At 38.9% G+C, this 13,356-nt stretch overlaps 3 protein-coding genes across 3 annotated transcripts; 2 read left to right on the top strand and 1 right to left on the bottom strand.

Moving 5' to 3' along the window:
- Position 1: 1 nt before the first annotated feature.
- LOC114879319 (cellular tumor antigen p53) lies at positions 2–1,571 on the bottom strand. Its single transcript, XM_029194144.2, has 3 exons — positions 1,377–1,571; positions 1,109–1,286; positions 2–1,035 (listed from the first exon to the last, which is right to left on the bottom strand). The coding sequence occupies exons 1-3, from the start codon at positions 1,457–1,459 to the stop codon at positions 310–312; spliced, it is 987 nt and encodes a 328-aa protein (XP_029049977.1). The 5' UTR covers positions 1,460–1,571; the 3' UTR covers positions 2–309.
- A 287-nt stretch (positions 1,572–1,858) lies between these two features.
- Positions 1,859–5,092, top strand: LOC114879316 (negative elongation factor A-like). Its single transcript, XM_029194141.2, has 6 exons — positions 1,859–2,092; positions 2,448–2,880; positions 2,964–3,377; positions 3,457–3,653; positions 3,734–3,833; positions 3,911–5,092. Exons 1-6 carry the CDS (start codon positions 1,859–1,861, stop codon positions 4,141–4,143), a joined length of 1,611 nt encoding a protein of 536 aa, XP_029049974.1. The 3' UTR covers positions 4,144–5,092.
- A 156-nt stretch (positions 5,093–5,248) lies between these two features.
- LOC114879320 (peroxiredoxin-like) lies at positions 5,249–6,649 on the top strand. The gene is made up of 3 exons (XM_029194146.2): positions 5,249–5,647; positions 5,798–6,021; positions 6,096–6,649. Exons 1-3 carry the CDS (start codon positions 5,603–5,605, stop codon positions 6,553–6,555), a joined length of 729 nt encoding a protein of 242 aa, XP_029049979.1. The 5' UTR covers positions 5,249–5,602; the 3' UTR covers positions 6,556–6,649.
- Positions 6,650–13,356: the final 6,707 nt, after the last annotated feature.

Raw genomic sequence — 13,356 nt, 5'->3', positions numbered from 1 at the left:
ATCTGAGAAAATAATAAAATTATTTATTTATTATTATTAACAAATTTATATTTTAATATAAAAATGTCGAAGTATCACAATGTTAATAAAAGAATACTTAAGTAAATATTAGCATGCATTATAAATTGCATGTAATATAGAAAAGTATAATCCCATGTTAAATCAACATGGAATAAAATGCATTATTAATTAAGGCATGCATGTTAAATTCGTAAGGTATACAAATAGATAACATTAAAACATATAAAATATTTTCCTTTTTTAAGGCACATAAGATCATATGAAAGACAAAATTCATACAAATATGCATCACGGAGTTTTACGTAATATATCGTCCATGTATGGTTTAAAAAATTCAAATTGTCCAGTTCGGGAAGCTTGACCTGCCATAATATCATATGCATACTTTAATACTGCCAAATAATTTTCTTTGCCAACTATATTTAACTGAACACTGAATACATGAGTATCACACGAAGGCATCATTTTTTTTCCAACTGACATACAAAGTTTTCTTTTCTTTAAATCAGGTTGTGCATCAACTATCTCTGCTTCTTCCTTTTTCTTATCTCTTTTTGGACAACTACAAACTCTAACAGGAAGTCTTCTTCTACCTAATACTTTTCTCTTACGATCTTCTAAAGTGAAAATCAATTCTGTAGGTCTACGATTCATACCAGACGGGCAACTATTTTTACATAAAAACTTAAAACCCACTGGCACATACTGTGAACCAGGTTGTGGAGTATGAAGGGGTGTTATTATAGACAAATGTTCATTCCTTTCCTCATACATGCTCATATGATCTGTGCAACGAATAACATGTTTAATTACTCTAGGATCTATATCTCTATTACTTGAATTGTTTGGTGCCATGTGATTATGACACCTTCTAACTGGATCGCTAGCATATTGATCTAAACTAAAAACCATGGCAGTACGCAAAAGAAAACCATCTATTGGTGGCTCCCATTTAAATCGCAAGGGTAATGTTTCTTCCATGTTAATGAACACTTTTTTTAATGTCTGAGAGTACTGTATAAAATAAAAAAGACATATTTAAGTCATTAGGATATGTAATAAATTAATAATTTAATTCTATACTTACAACCCAATGTTTACTTGAATCTTGATTAGCCAGAGAAACTTGAAAGTTATGACGACCCGGAAATTCTTCTTTTACTGGAATAGATGTTTCAGGTTGAAAATATTGTTCATCATCCCCCATTTGCTTTTCTTCTTCTACTTTGGTCTCAATTACTGTCCAGAATGAGGGGATGAACTCGCTGGATAATAAAATATGTGTTACACGTTTAAAAAAAAGAGATTAAAATAATATGAATACGAATATTTTGTAATGAAATTATATTTCTTACAGTTCTTTTTCCAGTTCTTTATATTCTTCTTCTCCTAATAACGCAGATTCTTGCGAATCTGAAAATCCATTCGTATTGGTCATTCTCGAAAATTATTTTTGCCAACTTTATGTATAAAACAATAAATAGACAACAAACAAAAATCACGTTGCGCTAAAAAGACGCCATTTGTATCCGCGGGAAAATCCTTTGTTAAAATACTGGCTGATTTTCACATCATTCCTACTAGTTTAATACTGTTTTCAATGTACATATTTCTTAGTATACAACAATTATATTATTTTATAAGGATAATGAAGTGGCTTTCAATATCATAGATTTCAAAGGAGTAGGAAATTATACATCGATTTACTATAAATAATTTGTAGTGAACACATTTCTTGCAGCCGAGTACAATATCTACAATTTATATATTATATGAATTGTGTCACGTTATTTTATGGCGGGAATAACATGTGGCGCGCCACGGTAATGTACGTCAAATGCATGAAACAAACGACTCCAATATGGCGAATGTGAGGGACAGTGATACGTCGTTGTGGCTTCATAACAAGCTTGGAACGTCAAATGATAGCTGGACCGGAAGTTCAATTTGTTCGCAACTTAACGCAGAAGTACTACGGAACATTAAAGATTGTTTTCCAGACCTTCAAACACAAGTTAAACTCAAATTACTTCTTTCATTTTTTCACATACCAAGACGGAATGTCGAGGAGGTAAAGCAGTTTGTTTGTTGCAAGTATTTTAGGCGCGTGAATTTTGAAGAGCATATTTTTTTTAACATACAAATGAAGAAATCTGCAATGACAATTTTCATAGAAAACGTTTTATTATATTTTTGTACGCATTATAGACTCGTCTCTTTATTTCAACATTATGTTTTTGAAATGTTTAGTAAATAATCGTGTATACTATGGCCAATATTTTGTACACAAGGGAATGGTATTTAAATTTACAAATAGTAGTTGGTGCTTTTAAAAATTGAATGGCTGATAAGAATATTACATATTGTATTCTAAACATGTTTTTATAATTTGGATTTATAATCTGTAATTCTAATAAATTGTGTAGTGGCGCGTTGAGTTGGAAGAAATCATTGAAGTGGCATCATTGGATAGTGAATTATGGGTGTCAATGTTATCCGAAGCGATGAAAACTTTTCCATCAACTGGTTCTTTAAATACAGACATCACAGATCTAGATGAACATAGACCTATTTTTGGAGAGCTAGTCAATGATCTTCGAAAGCTATTGAAAAAGCAAAATGATCCAGCTATGCTTCCATTAGAATGTCATTACCTTAATAAGACTGCGCTTACATCAGTAGTTGGTCAACAACCTGCACCAGTTAAACACTTTACTTTAAAGAGGAAACCAAAAAGTGCTGCATTAAGAGCAGAGTTGCTTCAGAAGAGTACTGATGCAGCTAGCAATTTAAAAAAGAGTACTGCTCCTACAGTGCCTGTAAGGAGTAGAGGAATGCCCAGAAAAATGACAGACACTAGTAAGTTTACATGTATAATTATTCTATTTTATTTAATAAGAATAGAAGAAAAGTTATGTTACAACATTACGCATTGTTTTCAGCACCTTTAAAAGGTATTCCTAGTAGAGTTCCCACAAGTGGTTTTCGATCTCCATCTCTTACAAGCTCCTCTATGTCTACAAGGACACCGCTCAGTAACAGAATGCGTAAAGATGGTGGTATTAAACTATTAGATATTAATGAGCAACCTCTAGGATATGCTCAGGCAAAGAAACGAAAGAGAATGATGGAATTAGAGGAGCAACAAAAAAAGGTGGCAGAAGCTCAAGCAGCAGCAGCTGCTGCTGCAACAACAACAACGACTACTACAGAAACATCAACAACTCCAGAATATGCTCAAGGATTAACTTCAATCAATCCACCTGCAACTCCAATTACTCCTGTTGTATCTGTACAGTCTTATGCAACACCTACTACTCCAAGCGGAGTATCAGTAGTAACTACTCCAGTAACTCGTATGTTTACGTATATAATATGTAGATAATATCGTTAGTGTACGTTATGTATGAAAAATATTCAATTTTTATTACATAGCTACAACATCAAGTACACCTACGACACCAAGTACAGTTTTACCTGTTGCAACACCAACTGTCATTACACCAGTTGAAAGTACACCTGTTGGAGTGCAAACGGTCAGACCACCTCAAACAGTTACGCAAATTCGTATACAAACCACCGCACAACCTGCTAACGCAGCTGCAAATACAAGAAAGGGTCTTTCTCTTACGGTATGTGAAAGCACTTACGATATAACAAGAAGTATCAGAGGAAATATGGAAAATCATTCATTTATTTATTATACTTTCAGCGCGAGCAAATGTTAGAAGCACAAGAGATGTTTAGAACAGCCAACAAAGTAACTCGTCCAGAGAAAGCTCTTATATTAGGTTTCATGGCAGGATCCAGAGGTATGTGTTTACTTTTGCAGTTACCGAATATCTTTCAATGTACATAAGGTTAATCGTGACTATTATTGTTCGACTAGATAATCCATGTCCAAAACTTGGTAACATAGTCACGGTAATGCTTTCGGAAAACATAGAAGAAGTGACTCAACCAGACGGAACAACTGTACCAATGTTAGTTGAAACACACTTCCAAATGAATTACACAAATGGTGAATGGAAGAGGATAAAAAAAAATCGACGAATCGTTACAGAGGAATCTACGTCTACTACAACACCTGCGCCAACTGCAACTGCTACGGCTTCCAATTAAAGAACAGAGAAAGAAATTGTTGTCAAATTATGGTTACATATGTCAATATTTCTGTCGCTGTTTGGATGGTGATTTTTAAAAAAATTCAGTTTCTATGGATAGAGAAAAAACTTCAGTACGCATGGGTACTGTACGTGGTTTGTGTATCTTGTATAAAGTAAATAGATTTGTATACAATGTTTCTCTAACTAAGCTTGGAAATACGATAGTACTGTATCGATCAAAGTAAGCTTCCATAGGGACAATGACGATATAGAAGGAGCAGGAATTTTTAAAACCTTAATTTTGATGATATTATTAAAATAGTAATTATAATCATTATTAAAAGTGATTTAGAAACAATGTAATTCAAATTTAAATTTTTCCGCGTAAACGTTTATACGCAAGTAGTGGGCGGCCACGGGCCTTATATATGTATGTACATGGGGTCCTCCACCTCATCGTCCTCCCGAGAGGATCCAGACCCTGGAAGCCCGAGAAAGGGGAGGCCTCCGAAGAGGACCCGGAACCCGGGTACCCGTGAAAACCTATGGGAGCCCGGGGCATTGCCATTTTCCCTGGGGAAGCCTACCATGCTCAGTACTGTACAAATTAAAATTGCAACGTTGAAAACGGAAAAAGGTTATCACCTTAAAGATACATGCAAGGAGCAATTGTATACTTTATTTTCATTCTTCAAAATCAAAGTGCGACCAAGTAACGGACTTCCATTTTTTTCTTTTTTTAATTGGAAGTAACGTTTAATGTCAATCTCAGTTTAGTTTCAAATGTTAGAAATAAAAATCTATTTCTAACGCGTATCTGGTTTCACCAACAATGAATAAATTTTCTAATCAGTTATTATTTAATTAAAGAGTTAAATGCTGTTTAACAATGAATAGTGTGATATTTCGCATTGTAGGAGAAACCAAACATTTTTAATTTAAATGTAATGATCGTAAGTTGAATTTATATATATATATATAAAAAAAGTATATAAACTTATAACATTGTTATTTGAATAAAATATGGTTTTATTGACTGATTTTAAATTTAATTAAACGATCCTCACAGCCTGATATCTCGATGTATTATCGATACTGTTTCGATACGATAGATAGATATATCGAAGTATTTTCGATTCCAAAGTTCGACCTTTCCCCAATGTCTTTCAAGAAACGCAATTTTAAAAAAGGCTAACTGCTGATATTTAAGAATCTCTTTTTAATAAATTAATAAATAAACATAAGCGAAGTTGAAGCAAACATTATGTTATCAGAGGTTTTCTGCATTGTCTTTTATTAAAATGTTCTACTTGTATGAAAAGTGAGTTATATAACCTTTACGAGTGTTGAACGCAAAAATCTTTGTGTTCAATATTCACTGTTCAGAGGAGTAATTCTGCAATTTCTAAGAGTGACAATTTTTTTCTATTTGAATATTTTTGTGTGGGCGTTTATCAATAATTCGTATATTAATAATGCTTCGACTACTAGTGTCTTTGAGCCCTCGAGCTTGTAAAGCGGTAAGTTATTTAACCTAAGAAAGGTAATGATTTATTTAGTTTATTGGAACACGTGAATCGTAAAAGAGAAAGATTTTTCAAAGTTTATTTTTCCTTTTAATTAATATTTATGCAGTCGTAAGTATAATTATATGCATGTTGCATTTACAGGTCTTTACCACGGCATCAACTTCTGTGAATACTAGGAATCCAATATTGTTAGAACATGCTCGTAACTTTTCCTTTAGTTCCAAGCTTCTTTCTGATCGACCACAGGTTCAGAAACCTGCACCAGATTTTTCTGGGACTGCTGTAGTCAATGGTGACTTCAAAGAAATAAAACTGAGCGACTATAAGGGAAAATATGTTGTTCTTTTCTTTTATCCCTTAGATTTGTAAGTTGTCAATTTATAGTAGTTAAAAATTTGTCACTATTATTTTGAAATTAATCCTAACATTTTATTTGTAGCACGTTTGTATGCCCCACTGAATTAATAGCGTTTAGCGAAAAAATCTCAGAGTTCAAAGCTTTGAATACACAAGTGATTGGAGTTTCTACAGATTCCCATTTCAGTCATTTAGCATGGATTAATACATCAAGAAAACAAGGAGGATTAGGTGGAGATTTGGGTTACCCTCTTCTCAGTGATTTCAATAAAGAAATATCAGCCAGATATAATGTCCTCATTCAAGATGCTGGAATTTCCTTACGAGGTCTATTCATCATAGACAAAGAGGGAATATTGAAGCAACTTAGTGTGAATGATTTGCCAGTGGGAAGAAGCGTGGATGAAACATTGAGACTAATTAAGGCATTCCAGTTTGTTGAAAAACATGGAGAAGTTTGTCCTGCCAATTGGCAGCCAGATTCTAAAACCATCAAGCCAAATCCAAAGGATAGCAAGGAATATTTTGAATCAGTAAATTAAACGTCGACTGTGAATTCTTTTTTACGAACAAATAATGTGTAATGCATTGTAATGTAATATAAGTAAAATATTAATAGAAATACCTGAAATATCATTCTTTCTAATTTTCATTTATTTAATTTCTCTAATCTTTTTTTTTGGTAATACGTTGTATGGATGTGCAAGCAATCGAGTCCATCATAGGGTAAGATTATTGTAGCAAGGGCGAGGGTACACTCGGTCTCTTCAATCAAAAGCAAAGAGCACAAGGGTTTGTGGTGGCCGGATTGAAAGTAAGAGGGAAAGAAAAAGGTGCGTAAACGCTCGTACGTACACGAGTGATGTAAAGGATTCTAGAATGGAATCTGGAGAAGCATCACAGATGGGGAACGGTAATCTTATGCTGGTTAATTTGATTCTTTGTGCCAATGGAAGTATTAACGAGTCGAATCTCTGCAAGTCTATTCAGGATTACACTTATTCTATCACATTTCCAATACAAAAGCACTTCCCCTCGGACTTAAGTATAAAAAGGAACAGGAATATAATAATACAGTAATATTTTATAATACTAAATTATTTTAGAACCACGCCATTATCCAGTTTATATTTCTCTGTTCAACGAAGTTTTATGATTTTAAAGTGAGAAACTACCAATACTAAGGGAACTTAACTTCCTTGATCAGATGAAAACACGATGCTTTTAGTAATTAAAGGGCAATTTCTCACCATCACTGGCAATACTTGGCGCTATCAAAAAGGATCCCGTTTCTCTAACCAGGGTGCACGCGATGAATTTATAAGAGAGAGCTTATTATTTCCGCGAAGAAGATACCAATGCCGGTGACGCCCCAAAGGAAGGGATAAAGTAACCAGAGATGAGGTCCGGGGTGACGGACGGTATAAGATATAGAGTGGGAAGCGAGGAAAAACTGAAAAGCGACGCCCGAGATAAACGGCTCATCCTCTTTCGCCCTACAAAATCCAATCCTGTCCTTTGCGAGTCGAAATCTCAAGATTAAACATATTCAAGGGACGACGGAGCCGAGGACGTGTCTCTGAAGCGTCGTAAATGAAATTTCAGAGATCGAGGCGTTACACAACCGGGCAAACGAATATCAACGAAACGCGTTTCCCGTCTATCGTCTGAATGATTAAAAACTCGAAACACGTGTTCCCTATTTTTCACCACTCTTTTATCTGCCCTTTTTGTTTTCCCATTTGGGAATGCGTAAATGCACTCCAAGCATCGGAGCGCATAGACGAAAAGCTGAGAATTTCGATTTTTCACATATGCCTCTATCATCGTTACCACGTGTTTTCTACCGCGATAGTTTCCTTTTTTTTTTCGGTTTTCCAGCTGAAAAATCGGGAATACGAACGTTGAAATCGCAGCACGTCGGGAACTATCGCAAAGAAGCTTACGGATTAAATTGCAACCACTATAACAAGACAAATTCTTGTTTCATCGATTCCCGCGCTTCGTTCTTTGAACAAGTTAAATCATTGTTTTGTGTATTTTATTTGAACGTAACGACTATTGAATCACTTGCACGACGATATCGTCTGCAATGCCCGTTCGATTAAAAGCGAGCGTGGATTATGTCGTCGCCAGGCGGACGGATTTTCCTGCCCTAATCGACTTCCTAGTCTATCGCCACCGGTTTGTTCTACCCCCGCGATTGTTGGAGCTGCAACCGTACGGCTTCTCGTTCTAATTGCTCCTCTTGTTGTTCGGTAACTAACGCTTAAACCACCTAAACATTTGTCCCTGCTTATTTACACCGTAATTAACATTCGATTTCAATCGAAGAGGAATGAAAAACCTTGTTCGCGTTAATGGTAACAAATGTAACTTCGTTAGTCTCTGTGATCTATACAGCTTTATCGAAAAAAAGAGGTAAAGGAGAAAAAAGGAAGAATGATATCCAAGTATATAACCGATTGGTTATTGTTGGCCGATCGATCGAAGCGAGTGCGATCGTCAAAGAGCATCCTCTATCGTTTCTCATGAAATAGAACCTCGGGACGTTTGAGCATCTTTCGCCTCTCCACCCTCTTTTCTCTCCATCTCGTTCTTTTCACCCCTGCCACGTTGGGGTGGGACGGTCTAATAACCTCCCAGCTAGCGACTGCTCCGCGAAAAAGGAACATTTTCTTAAAGGAGCATTCAGAGCGCGGCTTGATAGGTGGATATTATATAGTAGCTGGGGTTACCCTCGCTGACTCGACGCAGGCGGAGTTTGAAGAGGAAAGGAGGGAAACGCGGTGGCGCGGCCACGAAAACGAGGAGACAGAGCGGAGGGGTTGCCCGGTGGGGGCAATGCATCCATCCATATCCATCCCGGGGTGGCTACTGGGGCTTTGATTACTTGTTTTAATCTTCCGACTGCCGACTGGGCGAGCATCTGTCACTCAAAATCCGTAATTGCGCGCGGTACCGTTCTTCCATCCCTCCCTTCTACCGTTCCCCGTCCTTTCCTGGCCCGTCCATGCCGATGTTCCTAGGGGTTGGGAAGGGGGCGGTTTCTCTTGCTTTGAGCATTGCTATTACTTCCTTATTGCTCGTTTAGCACTTTCACGCTGGCTTTCCGGTTACGGGCTGCCAGCGTATTCGGGGTTGATCGGCTAATCGGATTAGCCGATGCTCTCCTGAAATTCCACCTCTGCTCGTGCACTGGCCTCCTTTTTTCTTTTACCGATTCCACACTCCTCTCACGATTTCTACCCGATTCGCGCGTGTTACCTTCTTTCAGGCTCGTTCGTTACTAGAAATCGCCGAGGGTCTTTGAGCTTTTGCCGTGAAGTGTATTCGGGATCGCCGATGCGGAAACGTTCGATCAATTCGTTGATTCAAAGCGAAAAGAATTACTTGCAAAAGTCGTCAAGTGGAGATGGTAACGAAAGAATTAAACAACGCGTTTCAATTTCACCTAAAACGAAGAGATGATTATCTAACGAGGGATATGCATTTCAGTGCGTTCAGCAGCGGTTAAGGAAAGTAAAAAAAAAAAAAGAGAAAAAATCACTCGGTTGGGTATTAAATGAACGAACCCCCGGTGTAGCTAGACCGTCCGACGAGGCATCACCGGCCCACCCTATCCACTTACCGCACGAATGGACGAGGTGGTCATCAGATCGATGAAAAGAGATTCGCGACACGCCAGGGTCGTTCTCGTTGCACGTTAAAACTGCAACCGGTATTGGCGTATGCGTTAGCCGGTACGTAAAACGAAGCCAATCGGACTCTGTTCGGGACGAAACTACCCAGCGTGATCTAATTGTATCCACTCAAACCCGATCAAAACAATGGTATACATGTTGAACCGTTAGTTAAATGTGTCTTTGTGACTATTGCCCTTCTGCCTAGTGAATTAAACAATAAACCCGGTGTTTTGGTATTTACGTTCACGTGCCATTGTGTCTGTTTAACGTATCTGTCAAAGCTCGCTTAATGGCGTTGTTAATTGGAATTGGATTTTCAAATTTAGATAATTGGCCCGGGGCCATTATTTCGCTATATGTACCATAAGTACCATTTGATTAAATCCACAAGCGTCATGGAATTAATTATTCAATCGACAAAATTTCCTTTTAATTTCCAAGTTTCTTTGTCTAATTCTTATCGAAACGTACGATAATCGTTCCACGGATTTAATCAAGCCGATTCATCCCCTTTCCTCGTTTCATCGACGGCATAGGGGTCGCAATCTCCGCGATCGTGAGCAAGAAAAGAAGCACCGAGCAGAACGGGCTTTGCTGGCAAGCGTTTCACCGGGATCTCTGCTCCTCTTCTCTAATTGTCGGAGTCATTCGTTCCTTTCAGAATAGGAACAGATGCACCGGCTTGTATTCGAAAGGCTGTCGGGGAACCAGGGGGGTCTTTCTGGTCTCTTGGGGTTATTTTCAGTCGCTTATCCGGCGAGCGTGGGGGTCAACGCTGATAGCTTGCCCGGAGTAGAGGAGCGATCTATTAGTGGGTTCGAGGGTAACGCAGAAGGGGGGACGAACGACTTAATTTTCGTCTTTGGTCGCATTGACGCGTACCGACGAAGCACCGCGACGCGACGCGACGCTACCCGTACACGCGTCCTCGATCCGATTGTTCCGACGGTGCTTCGCGATCGCAGACGACGCGACGCGTGCACACGCGCCGCTCTTTTGTCAGCGCGAAAGCGCACCACTCCTTCCTCTGATCCGCTCTTTTCTTCGATTCGACTATAGAAAGATAATAAAAAAAGGAAATAGTAATTAAACCCCGTGACGTACTTTGACGAAGTCTGACTCGTGACGCACCTACAGTTCTAATATGAAAAAACTGAACTCTATTACGATTGAATTTTAAGTATAATTTCAATTAGAATTTGCACAACCGGGAATCTGTAAATATAATACATGCATAATGTTTCAATTTCCTTGATTTGCCTCAATGTTGTAGGCAGCATTGAGTAGTTAGCTTTGGCAGACGTTAAAGGGTTAAGGAAATAGAAACAACGATCGAGGAACCGAAAAGCGTTCGATGCATTTGCTGTCCGAAGGGTTGATTCGACTGAAAACATCGCGGAAAGTAGTAGACACTCTCTGCGACGATTTCGTGCAGAGGTGGAACAGTTGTATCTTATCTCGCGTTTAATCGACATCGGTGACCCCAACTGTGACGCTCCTAAGCTTCAGTAATTACTTAGATGGACCTTTGCGTTCGAACCTTTGACACGAGGGCACTTTTAAACAGGGAATAAAACTCGTGACCGCGTGTATCGTCGAGTTTAAGATTACCCCGGATAATTAGTACACGTTCCTATCTGATGTTTCAACATTCATTTCTTTCCAGTTTCGCGGTAACGTAGGTAGGATGGATGGAAGGTAAGGGCGACTGATAATGCTCGAATCGATTACTTATTCCGTTCAATGAATTCTCCGTTGATCGATCTCGTCGCGACGAGCGACGACTTTCATGTGAAATGAAAGTTGCCATCCGGTTAGAGAGGACGAATGGTAATTGCAATTGCCGCGAGTCGAGCAATCAGTCGAGCGATTGGTGCATCGGAACGCGGCGAAAAAGGGGGAATAATGGGAAACGAGAACGCGTATGGATTAATATTGTACCGGTACGGTTATCCAAGCCTTCCTCTGCGCAGGTAAATTGAAGTATTTTTTAAATAGCGCCATACTTTCACTCCACCCCTCGTATGGGCTTTAATTCCCTTCTGTAATTAATTGAATTTTCTAATCGATCGATTTTCGACGGATTCTTGAAGGAAATGAAAATCTGATCACTTCAGAAAGGGATAATTGATCTCTGAACGAAGTGCAACGATGATCGACTGGTAATCGTCGAGTGTCGAGGATCGATCGAGGAGAAGAACGATGGTTAAACAGATAGGGCCACCTGTCTATTAGCACCCGGTATCCCGGTATCAGAGTTGTTGATCCTTTTCCGGACCCCGGGCGAGTGCTTCGTTAATTAATCTGGCAGCAACGGACTCGTCGGCTCAAAGGCACCCTTTTTCGCCCTGGTTCCATCCATCCATTTACTTGCTGCGTGCGATCTCTTTTTCGCCGCGTTTCAGCCTGAACGCGGGAGACAACGATACACATGCACAGCAGATAATTATGGTTATAGAAAAAAAGAAAAACGAAAAGCCAGATGAAGGAGAACATACTAAACGATACACTAGATACGACTAGATTAATTGCTTGTTTTTAGCTCGTTCAATCACGATAAACAATAATTTTAATCCAATCCGAGGAGCCAGGAGTATTTACGGAATTCGATAATAGTCGAAGAGAATGGAGAAATGTAAGGAAATCGAGCGAAGCCGCAACTATGCCGATTGCAATTTCGCCAAAAGGGTTGATTAGTGCCGCTTTTCGCATTAATCCCCGTTGCTGGTGTATTGTGAATGGTAATACGATCACTCGACCATTGTACGCGTTCAATGCGTGTGTTCGAGCTGACTGGTGTATGAAAAACTGACGAATTAAAAAAGGAAAAAAGAAACAAAAGGATGTAATTTTCGGAGGAAGGAAGAGGAGAAATTGAAGTTAATTTCGAAGCTTCCAGTTTGAAAGAAACAGGATGTACGAAATTTTTAATTACCTTAACCCATTCACTGCCAGCTACGAGATTTAGATTGGTTGCAATTCGTCATGGAACAAGTATAAACTTATAAAGCCTTTTTTTCAAACAAATTTACACAATAACACATTTTATTATCAAAATAATAACTTACATTTCCTTAAAATAAAATCTTAGCGCCCAGGGTAATGCCCTAAATTTGCCTGGCAGTGAACGGGTTAAAATATAAAATTTTCTTTCGTTTAACCTTCAGTTGCCTGGATAAAAATTCTCAGAGAGAAACGGGGAGGAAGCAGAGAGGCTTCGACTACTTCGAAACGGCAAGTAGTAAAGATCGTGGTTGGTCCCGACGGACGGAGGTCCGCAAGAAGAAGACTGGTCCAGGTCTTCGGTCACAGAAGAGAGCCAGCTCTGACACGACGACAAAGAGGAGAAAGAGGAACGATGAGAGAGAGAGACAGAGTGAATGGGTATAAGCACTAAGCACGTAACTATAAAAGGAGCAGGGGGTTGCGAATCGTCGCTAGATTAAAAAGAGGCTCCCTTTTTCGCTTGCTCTTTTATGCTTGTGCGCCGCGCCCCACACGCATCCTATGCCCCCGGAACGTGTTCGTCTACACACTAACCGACCATGTGAACACTGAAACACGAATAATGTACACACGGGGGCGTCTTACCTACACGTACACGATTGCCGTACCAGCACAGAAACGTGGGACACGTTCGATACCTCGCGACCGTCC

Source organism: Osmia bicornis, chromosome 9 (genome assembly GCF_907164935.1).
Source record: "Osmia bicornis bicornis chromosome 9, iOsmBic2.1, whole genome shotgun sequence".
Taxonomy (NCBI): Eukaryota; Metazoa; Arthropoda; class Insecta; order Hymenoptera; family Megachilidae; genus Osmia; species Osmia bicornis.
This window is presented reverse-complemented; position numbering and strand designations above follow the sequence as displayed.

What these genes read in the sequence shown, in the direction of transcription:
- LOC114879320 (XM_029194146.2), top strand. Translation starts at nt 5,603, where the DNA reads ATGCTTCGACTACTAGTGTCTTTGAGCCCTCGAGCTTGTAAAGCG. An exon ending in GCCCTCGAGCTTGTAAAGCG is followed by an intron (nt 5,648 to 5,797) that starts GTAAGTTATTTA and finishes TTGCATTTACAG; the next exon opens with GTCTTTACCACGGCATCAAC. An exon ending in TTCTTTTATCCCTTAGATTT is followed by an intron (nt 6,022 to 6,095) that starts GTAAGTTGTCAA and finishes TTTTATTTGTAG; the next exon opens with CACGTTTGTATGCCCCACTG.
- LOC114879319 (XM_029194144.2), bottom strand. Translation starts at nt 1,459, where the DNA reads ATGACCAATACGAATGGATTTTCAGATTCGCAAGAATCTGCGTTATTA. An exon ending in AAAGAACTGGAAAAAGAACT is followed by an intron (nt 1,287 to 1,376) that starts GTAAGAAATATA and finishes TTTATTATCCAG; the next exon opens with CGAGTTCATCCCCTCATTCT. An exon ending in ATTCAAGTAAACATTGGGTT is followed by an intron (nt 1,036 to 1,108) that starts GTAAGTATAGAA and finishes TATTTTATACAG; the next exon opens with TACTCTCAGACATTAAAAAA.
- LOC114879316 (XM_029194141.2), top strand. Translation starts at nt 1,859, where the DNA reads ATGCATGAAACAAACGACTCCAATATGGCGAATGTGAGGGACAGTGAT. An exon ending in CAAGACGGAATGTCGAGGAG is followed by an intron (nt 2,093 to 2,447) that starts GTAAAGCAGTTT and finishes TAAATTGTGTAG; the next exon opens with TGGCGCGTTGAGTTGGAAGA. An exon ending in GAAAGGGTCTTTCTCTTACG is followed by an intron (nt 3,654 to 3,733) that starts GTATGTGAAAGC and finishes TTATACTTTCAG; the next exon opens with CGCGAGCAAATGTTAGAAGC.